General features: G+C 31.1%; 1 protein-coding gene across 2 annotated transcripts in view; it reads right to left on the bottom strand.

The window, feature by feature from the left end:
• Positions 1–7,022, bottom strand: part of LOC107490259 (aldehyde dehydrogenase family 2 member C4) — a 10,413-nt gene extending 3,391 nt beyond the window's left edge. Inside the window, exons 1-2 of one of the 2 annotated variants that reach the window (XM_052261444.1) lie at positions 6,831–7,022; positions 1,980–2,122 (exon numbers count right to left, since the gene is read on the bottom strand). In XM_052261444.1, the coding sequence (XP_052117404.1) occupies positions 1,980–2,122; positions 6,831–6,927 (240 nt within the window). In that variant the 5' untranslated portion in view covers positions 6,928–7,022. The remainder of the gene's footprint in view (positions 1–1,979; positions 2,123–6,830) is intronic. The other variant, XM_016111016.3, reaches the window with a different exon arrangement.
• Between the last annotated feature and the right edge of the window lie 4,107 nt (positions 7,023–11,129).

Genomic DNA, 11,129 nt, shown 5'->3' with positions numbered 1-11,129 from the left:
ACAATAACTTGATAAACTCATTTAAATAAAAAAAATTCACATAAAAAATTACAATTTGAAAATTTAAAATTTTAAAACACAAATGACAAAATAATTTTATAAAAATTTAATTATTTTTATTATTTGATGTAAAGAGAATTTTATTTATTAAGGTTTAAAAAATAATATTAAAATTAGTAGTATAAAAAAATATTATAAATTAAATATTATAAAAAAATTATATAAGGACTAAGTTGACTAATTTTTAAAATTTAAGGGATGAAAATGACTTACGTCTAAACTTTCAAGGACTATTTTGACTAATAGAAAACTTTTTTTATATGTCAAGTGTCACGTGGCGTGTCACGTCATCATCCAATTGACGGAAGGACTAATTTGACTAACAGTTTATCTTTCAGAGATTAATTTGATTAAAAAACTCATTCGAGGACGAAAATAAAGATCACGTGATCTTTCAGGGACGAATTTGAACATTAACCCAATTCAATTATCAATATAGAATACACATTAAAATACAAAATATATATTAAAAATAAGTTAAATACTATACATGTATTTTATACATAAAATACATTGTGACTAATTTCGATGTGCGAATAACATTTTTGTTTCACAATAAAGCTACTTTAATTTTAGGAATATGCCAATGCTGGCCTACCACAATCCTGGGATTCCTTTGAACTTCCAGTAGCTTAAAATCAAAATCAGAATCTTATCTACCAGAGCAATTAAAATATTTTACTGGAGAATAATCAAATTGTTTTACGGTAGCATAACAAATTTTTTTTTTTTATAAACATCAAATGTACATTCTTATACAATAATTGTTTGGTTATTCATTTTTGGTTTTCTTGTAACATGGATAATGTGATTTTCTTATGTTATAAAAATGTTAAAAACTAGGTAGGTGGTATATTTGATTGTGAATATAAAACAAAGAATAAGCACATTATAGTAAGAGGTACGAATTTAATAAACTATACCTTTGTCGCAATCAGTATCAGCCTTGAAACAAAGAAGAAAAACAAACGTGATGGATTATTCAAGGGGAGGCATCTGATTCTAGAATCCTATATCTCTATATAATAAAAACATAAATATTTCTTTTTTAGAAATGTTCAATTTCTAACACCTTTATTTTTATGTTTTTATCTTATATTTATACTAACACTAACAAATTCTCAATATTTTATACTAGAAGTGATGGTCTTATAACATTCTTTTTTTCTTTTAAGCCTGTGCAAATTCAAGAATTCACTTAAAAATATATTAGAATAGTGAAGTTTAAATCATAAACTCATAAGAGCTTATCAGTAAACCATAAAAAAAAATCTTATGTGTAAAATTGTAAATTTAATTGAAAATCTAGACGGAAAAACTTATAAGAATTTGAGTTACTTGGACAATTTCATAATGATAAACTGTATTCCCCTTTATTCTTTAATATTATCTAAAAATAGTAACTTTTCAGAGTATTTAGTTAGAAAGTATTTTTTAAATATTTATTAAAAATAATAAAAAGTTTTAAAATTTGATATATTCAATTATTGAAAATATAAAACACCTATCCTTAATAGTAAGATTTTTTCAAAAAAATAATATTCTTAGTTCTTAACTAAACTTAGCGTATACTTGTGAATAAATTGAGTGTTTTTTTAATATGGAGTTAAAAAATTTGAGAGTCAAATTTTATAATAAAATTTTATAAATATACAAATTTGATCCTTAAATTTATTATTTAAAAAATACAAAAATTATAAATATAAATCTGACCTTCAGATTTTTTGTTTCTCAAATCTGACTCTCTAATTTTTTTATTTCTCTTCCACAATTTTATGATACCTTCCTGATTTCCATGATACAATAAAATACACATTCTTTTCTAATATTAAAAATAAAAAACGTGTATATACTTGTTAGCAAAACATATTCCAAAATAACTATTTTTATTTTGCTAGAGACTAGAGAGAGAAACTTACAGCTCCGGCCATGCGAGGCCATGGACCGGTGTCAAATGCTTCACGCGCCGCTTCGACGGCAGCATCAATATCTTCTTTTCTTCCTTCCGAGATTCTCGCAATTACCTCTCCTGTTCTTGGATCTATTGTCTCAAACTCACTCCCTATTTATTTTTCCCCAATAACCACAAAGGAACAAACAAAAATTGTTTATATATATATGGTCATATTTGTTACACTTTATTTGTTGGTGTAAATCAATTTTACATATGTAACTAGTTATATATGGTCATATTATTAAAAAAAATTATTAATAGTATGAATAGTCATTAAAAAAGATAAATATGATTAGATAATTATATAAAATATATACTATTAATGTCTTAAAATTAAATTTAAATGTTAAATGAATTTTTATAATATCATTAAATTAATTTATTTTTATATAATTATTAAAGTAGTGGATAAAATTTTAAAAATTAATTGTAGTATAGTTACTAATATGATTATACATGAGATTATATAATTTTAGGGAAAAGCTCTGCATACAAGCTATTAGGGCTTGTATGCTTTACAAGTTCATTAAACAATAAAATCAAATTACGCGCTGCTCCACGTACGACGCGCTACATCCCTTCTTCTTCTCCTTCTTTTTCGATCGTTCTTTTTTCCTCTTTTCTCACTGGTTTGTTCTTCGTCGTTGACGTTAATTTCTCCACATACTGTTACGGCACGTTTTCATTTCACCTTCTTCTTCTTCTTGCTGCACGTTCTTCTTCCTCTTCCTCTTCTTCTTCTTCTTTTCTTTTGTTTCTTGCATTCTCTTTCTCCTTCTTCATTTACGTGCTTTTCTCTCTGTTTTCTTTCTTCGTTATTCTCGATTTCTATTGTTTTTTGACATCAAGCTCTGAAATCGTTTTTGAAGAAGAAGAAGTAGCAGAAGACGAGGAGGAGAAAGAGAAAGAGTTCTGAATTATGCATGATTTTGGGTGTATTTCTTTAAATCCTTTGGGTGTATTTTCTGTAATCTTTTGGGTGTATTTCTATAATCGTTTGGGTGAATTCCTGTAACCGTTTGGGTGTATTTCTGTAATCTCTTGGGTGTATTTTATGTAATCGTTTGGGTGTATTTTCTGTAATCTCTTGGGTGTATTTTATGTATACCGTTTGTGTGTATTTCTGTAATCTCTTGGGTGTATTTTATGTAATCGTTTGGGTGTATTTTCTCTAATCTCTTGGGTGTATTTTATGTAATCGTTTGGGTGTATTTTTGTAATGCTTGCCATTTTTTCTGAAATGAAAAATACACCCATAGATATCAGTAAGATACACCCATAGATATGAGTCAGATACACCCATAGATATCAGTTTCCTGTTACCGTTTAGGTGTATTTCTGTAATCTCTTGGGTGTATTTTATGTAATCGTTTGGGTGTATTTCTGTAATGCTTGCCATTTTTTCTGAAATGAAAAATACACCCATAGATATCAGTAAGATACACCCATAGATATAAGTCAGATACACCCATAGATATCAGTCAGATATCACTCAAATACACCCAAAGGGTTACAGAAAATACACCCAAAGGATTTAAGAAAATACACCCAAAATTCGTTGAAGTACATCTTATGCATAATTCAGAACTCTTTCTCTTTCTCCTCCTCATCTTCTGCTGCTTCTTCTTCTTCAAAAACGATTTTACCATGAAAAATAAAAAAAATGAGAAAACAGAGAGAAAAGACGTAAACGAAGAAGAAGAAGAGGAAAACGAGGAAGAAGAACGTGCAGAAACGAAAGAAAAGGAGAAGAAGAAGAGTAAGAGGAAGAAGAACGTGCAGCAAGAAGAATAAGAAGAATTTCAGAAACCATGAAAATCGAAAAAAAACGAAGAAGAAGAAGAAGAAGAAGAAGAGGAAGAGGAAGAGGAAGAGGAAGAGGAAGAAGAAGAAGACGAAGGCGAAGAAGAAGAAGAAGAGAAGAAGAAGAAGAAGAAGACGAAGAGGAACCGTTTGAGTGGGGCGCGTGTAGTTACGCTCCATTCAAAATGAGTTAATGCGCGTGTTAATGAAGTTTGGGCTGATAACTTGTAAAACTTGTACGGCCTTTTTACTTGTATGTGTAGCAGGCCTCATAATTTTAATACACTACAAAGATGTATTCAATTAAATATTTGTAGGTATGAAATATTAGATAAGTGACAGAATTAAACACTTTTATATATATTAATATGATTATGTAACAATTAAATATCTATGTACAAGAAATTACATAGTATTAATACATATTCAAAATGAATCTGATTCTAAAACAACAAATAATCTTTGGGTGGTTCAAGATGTCATGATGGAACTTTGTGCAATTAGAAAACGAAATCTTAACCACTTATAACTCGTCATATTATAATTATAAAGAACAAATTATTTAATTTTCTTTTATTCATATTGAAAGATTCTTGCATAATTCGGGAATTTGTACTTGTTTTCAAATTTTTTGGTAAATATTTGTTGCTTCTAAAGAATAAGTGGTTAAAAATTATTAACTTAATTATTATTAAGGAATAAAAATATGGATTAATATGAATCTACATAAGAAGTTTATAAGTCTAATCATTCCATTATGAGCAGAAAAAAGAATTACATTTTGATACTCAGCATCTTAAAATTCTCATATAAATTAAACGAGTTAAAATCAAGAATTATATTAAAACTAAAAAAAATATTTAGAATCAAATTTTTAGCAATAATTAGTTAATATTTATCTTTTTCTTAATTTTCTTTTCCATGTTAAACTTGTATCCATTCACTACTTTCTTAGTTAATTGTTTGCTTAAAAATAAATTGATTCCCTAAAAAAAATTATATGTCCTTAACTAAATCAACTTTTCTTTAACAAAAAATAATAGTGATATAGAATATGTAGGCCACTAAAAATTTTATAGGTTTCTAGATCTCAAAAAGAAAAAGTATCCGCAAGCAAATATTTCAAAAACTTATTTATAAGTCTTTGTAAATTATGGTAGTGTTTGTTTTCCGACACCGAAAGAAACTGGGACTAAAAAACTAAAATTCAATATTAATTTGGTGATTAGAGATTAAAACTAAAATTTTAATTATAGAATATAAAATTTTTGTCATCTTATTATCAAGTTTTTTATAATGAAAATTGAAATTTTAAGGGTTAAGTATTGTTTTTATCTCTAACATCTTGGATCAAAATTAAAATCGTTCCTAACTTTTTTTTGTTATTAAAATCATCTTCAACGTTCAAAAACGCTTTAAAATAATTCTTTCCCAAATTTTTGGACCAAAATATCCTCATCATCATCATTCTCCTCTTCACCTTCCTCACCCCACCACCTCCACTGCCCTAACATTGCTGGCGAAAAGAAGAAGAAGAAGATTTTGCCGGCGAAAAACGAAGCAGCGACAACAGTGGCAACCCGCAACTCCTCCCTCCTTCGCATCGCTTCTCTTTCTTTTTTCACTGATGAACCAGTGGCGGCAGCACCTCCTTCGCATCGTTTTTTTTTCTCGCTCTCTCTTCTCTGATGAATCAGCGATCCAGCGGCGGAGAACCAGCGACCCAGCGGCAGCAACAACCCGTCCCTCCCTCTCTTCGCATCGCTTATTTCTCTCTTCTCCGATGAACCAGCGGCCCAGCGGCAGCAGCAACCCGTCCCTCCCTCTCTTCGCATCGCTTCTCTCTCTCTTCTCCGATGAACCAGCGGCGGCAGCGCCTCTTTTGCATCGCTTCTCTCTCTCTCTCTCTCTCTTCTCCAATGAACTAGCGGCAGCAGCGCTCCAATGAACCAGCGGTGATCCAACGATGACCTTGTAGCAGCAATGGCAACCCAGTGGCAGCGACAATCTAACAGCAGCCCCTCCCTTTGTTATGGTGGCAGTGGATATGGTGGAGACAGTGGGGTGAGAAAGGTGAAGAAGAGAATGATGATGATAAGGGTATTTTGGTCCAACAATTCGAAAAAGGATGATTTTAAAGCGTTTTTGAACATTGAGGATGATTTTAATAACAAAAAAGGCCGGAGACAATTTTAATTTTGACCCAAGACGTTAGAGACAAAAACAATATTTAATCCAAATTTTAATAACATTTAAAAAAATACTTTTATTTAATTTTTTAAAGTTTAAAGTTACTTCTTAATCTTTATATTTATCTTAAACTAAACATAACGCTTACATTTTACACTAAACATAATGCAAAAACTTAATTTAGTTTTATCTCTTAATTTCGAACTTCATTTCAAACGGAGCCTAACATATTAAGTCCGTAAACATATGAATTATGAAATGCTGGGCTTTACTCGTTGACTAAAGTGGGAGGCAAAACTGAAAAAAGGAAACGTATCCAACACATGTCCAAATCCAATAATGCAATGCGATTCTTCAAATTACAAAATTTTAAGAACTTATTTATTAATATTTTTGTCATAAACCTTTATATTAAATCATCACAAAAAAAAATTTAAAAACCACATTTGATTTTTTCAAAAATTCCATAAAATTGTTTGCAGACGCAAATATTACTTTACTATGTTGCATGATTGAGAGTAGTGTTCATCTCTTGCTGTACAGTACAAAGTTTAATAATTGAAAGTTTGAAACCGACAAAACTGGGTTCTCTCGTCTCCATCTATCTCTGGAATTTTATTTCACTTTTCATACACGTGAAATTAAAAAGCAAGCCACCGTGTATGTATAAGATGAAAAAATTATATGAAAATAAGATGCAGATAATTAATTGGATAATTAAAATAGAATAGAAGGGAGAGGTAGGGGTATAAATAATAACAGAAAAACCTTGTAAATGTAGAAAAATTGTTTAAGAAGTTAATTAAGTTAGCAACAAACTAACCTGAAAGGGAATCGACAAATTGTCCATTGATGAAGAGCTTGGTGAACTTCACGGTGGTGGGAATCTTGACGTGGCCATCGGGGATATCATTAGACATATTTGGTTTTGTTATCAAGGCAGATTCTAGTGATAGAAAGAATAAAAGATAAATAGATGAAGGCTTTTTAGATTGAACAAGTGAATGGGAAAATACAAGTAGGGACTACTCCGCTATTTATCCCATTATTTTATGGGAATAATGTTATATAATATTTTTAATGAAAAAATTATAATTTTATTAAGGTTTTTTTATTTAAATAAATTAATAGGAGAACCAAATTACTCAATTCTCCTAAATGGATTTCAAAAACGTAATTTTCCTAAATCATATAATATATAAATCGTTCTTGGCTTTTGTGTTTTAAATAATATATGAATTATGTTATCTTGGGACGATTTATGCATGAAATGCATTGTTCAAAAATAGATAAATCGTCCCAAACCTATGTGTGTTACAAAATATATATAAATCGTCCTAGGTCACCATAAGTTATGTTTTTTACGCGTAACTAGTCACTACTCAAGACTCTAGCACGATTTATGTGTTACTATGGTAAGGCACATTAGGCTGGACAGTTTATATTAAAAAACACAAAACTCATGACAATGGAATAATTTATGTACTAAAGGAGGCTATAAATAAACGAAAACGATGTATATCGAGCCATAGTTAAGTTGAGAATTTTGGGAAAATGACTGGGAGTGTGTGTAACATCCGACTTAGAGGTAGTGTGGTGTTACAGACCTCTAATCAGGAAATATTTACATCTAATAGTGGAAGGACATAATATATTAGGAGTCTTGAAAAATGGGTAAAACAAAATCGCAAAATAAAAAGCGTAACGCTCAGGAAATAAAATTACTTGCGTGCTAAGAAACCTAAAAGTTAATGATATGAACAAGCGAAAAAGCAAAGAAAGCCAAGAATACATCATAAATAGCTCCTGACTTAGCCCGTGAAGTCAAGGCTAGCCGGAGAATATATATATACATACATATATAGGTATCCCAAAATACTCAAAATACAAAATAAGACCCTAGCTCTCCATCAACCTCTATGAGAAACAAAATAAACAAGTTTCTTGGAGAGCAAGCTAAGTACCTAGGTACATATATATACAAACAGAAAACCCAAAATAACCCAGGGACTACTCCGCTTCAAGATCCAGACGCCTAGCGAGGTGCCTCTCAACCTGCATCTAAAAATAACAACATAGTATGGGGTGAGAATCGGAGGTTCTCAACATGGTAAAGGTACCACACGTATAATAAATAAGGTCTTGGGAATGCCAAAGGCAATCCTAGAACTCCGTCATACAATTGTAAAACTTAATTTCTAAACAGAAGCCATAAATAGGGGTAGGTAATCTAGACATTCCTAAACTTACTCACTTTCAAACCTAACATCAACACCAACCCATTTTACCCTTCCTCCGTTCTTCCGTCATACATAATCCAGCAGAGACAAGCAATCAAACAAGTTCACGCACAAGTAAGAAATAGATAGTACAAGTAGTAAGTATAATAGGTAGCAGAATATACATGTTCAGTTAGGCAATCCCAAGTAATGCATAACAACCAAAACAAACAAATGCATATGATGTATGTCTGTCCTATGGCTGATGAGGCTCATCTGTCGATTATCCAGCCAACCCAACAAGTCCGAAAACCTTAGACTGTCCCCCGTCGCGCATCCCCATGAGTCTATGCATAGATTTCACATTCATTCATCATTTAATCACTCAATGAGGGCTATCCATACCCGGAAATTTATACATGCCCGGTCACCCTTACGACGTAGGGTCAACAGAGTATTGAGATTCAACCTGGAACACGTGGTGGCAAGCCACAGTTCTGTTACCCAGAAAAACTCGTATCTCAGATAACATCATTCAAAAGTTGTTTCATGTTCATAATCATAATATAATCATTCATCAAAGTCATGGCATCATAACTTCATTTCACATTTACATCTCTTCTTTATAACTCATCATATTTACCTCTTTCTTCATTCCTAAGTTACCTTATTTTCCTAGCTTCAACTAGCTAATGGACTTAGTACTATACCTTAAGTCTGAAAGGAAGAAAATAGAGGTTTACAGGTAAAAATCTGGTTTAAAACACAAAATTCCAATTTTGCAGCAAGCAGGGGCCACGCGTGCGCGTGGACCACGCATACGCATAGGTGAGAACAGCATCTCACGTGTACGCGTGGGTCATGCGTACACGTGGTCATGCATGTTGGCTCATCACGCATACGCATGGACTACTCGCGCATGTGTAGTTTAAAATGTCACGCCACGCGTACGCGTGGATCTACATTTTTTCAAAAAAAAAAATAGCAAATTGTCCAGAAAGCTGCAAAACCAGCTTTAACAACCTGCATACACATTTTTCCTCACCAAACTTCCGTCGTCCATAACTTTCTCTAAAAAATTCCATTTTTCACAAAATTTATATCGTTCAAAAGTTTGCAAAACCATCTTTCATTTGAAACAAACGCATTTTCATCCAAAATTTGAGGAGCAAGTTATGAACTTCCAAAGTTCGTCAAAAACCACCTTTTACCAAATTACACTAAACCTCATTTTTTTACCAAAACCACATTTTTCCTTTCAAAGCTCATTTCCATTCAACCCACTATACCATAACCATCAATACAACTTACTCTTCACCATCATATAACCACTCTTGCAATCTTAGCTCAAACATATCACATTTCTCCAACTTTACACATTTTAGTCACAACTAACATCTTATTCCAATTCCCCATATTATCATCTTCATAAAACTCTTCAAACATTATCACAACATTATTCATCATAACAATGCCAACAATTCCAAATAAAGATCATTCAAATAAACACCATCCACTATCTCATCCATACCATTACTTTGCCATAATCATAAGCCCTTCATTCATCACTATCATATTAGCATATATACATATTACATACAAACCCTTGACTCCCATTATCAATTACTCAACACAAGCACCACATCAAATTATCCATTAACACCACAAACACTAATTATTTAACACATTTAACTATTTCAACTTATCCTATAGTGTGCTAACCTAAGTTTTCATAAAATCTTATATGTTAAACGTGTGAAACCTAAACCATATATACCTTAATCGATCACTATATTTAGTCCAAGTCAGCCACATGAATCACAACCACAGCCCCTCAAACTTTGAGAAACCAACCAAAATCTTAGCTCCAATCACCACTAAACTTCCAAATGCTCACAATTCAATCCCAATGCATATATATCTACTTAATTCACACCTAATACACATATATATTCCAAATTCAGATTTTACATAATAAAATAAAAATTGGATTAAGGTTTAGGTGATCCTTACCACATCCACATGTGTATCAACTCAAACCCAATAAGCTCCGCAAGCTAAAACGAACCTAGAACATCAAAATTGAACAATTTTTAACATAATTGTTTATGAATTTTCGAAATTGGGAAAAACTGTTTGAGAAGAAAATAGTGAGTTATCTACCAAATTGTTCCATGGATTTCGTAGAGTTCGTTGCGGTGAATACGTAATCGCAAACGGTTCGTCAATCGAAATTTCGGATAAAAAATTATTGAGAAATCAAATTTGAGTGAGGGTTTTGAAAGTGCTACATGCTCTCACCCTTGATGCTGCTTCCCAGCCTTCTTTTCATGCCATATGGGGGAGGAGAATGAGCTGTGCTTATTTGATTAAGAGGAGTTAAGTTGGGCTTAGGCCCAATACGGATCCGGTTCGACTGGTTCAGCTCGTTCAGCCCAATTTTGGGTCAAATTCTTTAAAATTGGTGTCGAAATTTTTGTTTTAACGAACTCTATCTCATTTTAATATTAGATTCACATTTTTAATATTTTTATTAAAATTTAATTTATTGACTAATTATTTATTAATTTTACGGGATTTACAGTGTGTTTTTGCTAATTTTATTACCGAAAAAAATTGATGAAAACATAAGTGATGAGGTATAATGTTCAGTAGTAAAAAGCAGGTCAGAGTATTCATAAATCCTTCAACGAGTTTAGAAGATTTACGAAATAGTATATTACAGAAGTAAATAAAATTACAATAAAAAATAAATAAAATTCATATGAATAAAACCAAATAGAAAAATAAAAAATTTTATATACAACATAAATATAATACAATAAAAGATAAACAAAAAAGAATTTATATAAAAAAAAATAAAAATTAATAAAATTAATAAAAATAAGAATTTATACAACAAT

The sequence above is a fragment of the Arachis duranensis genome, chromosome 5 (assembly GCF_000817695.3).
Source record: "Arachis duranensis cultivar V14167 chromosome 5, aradu.V14167.gnm2.J7QH, whole genome shotgun sequence".
Taxonomy (NCBI): Eukaryota; Viridiplantae; Streptophyta; class Magnoliopsida; order Fabales; family Fabaceae; genus Arachis; species Arachis duranensis.
Note: the sequence above shows the minus strand (reverse complement) of the source record. Positions and strands in the feature narration are given on the sequence as shown.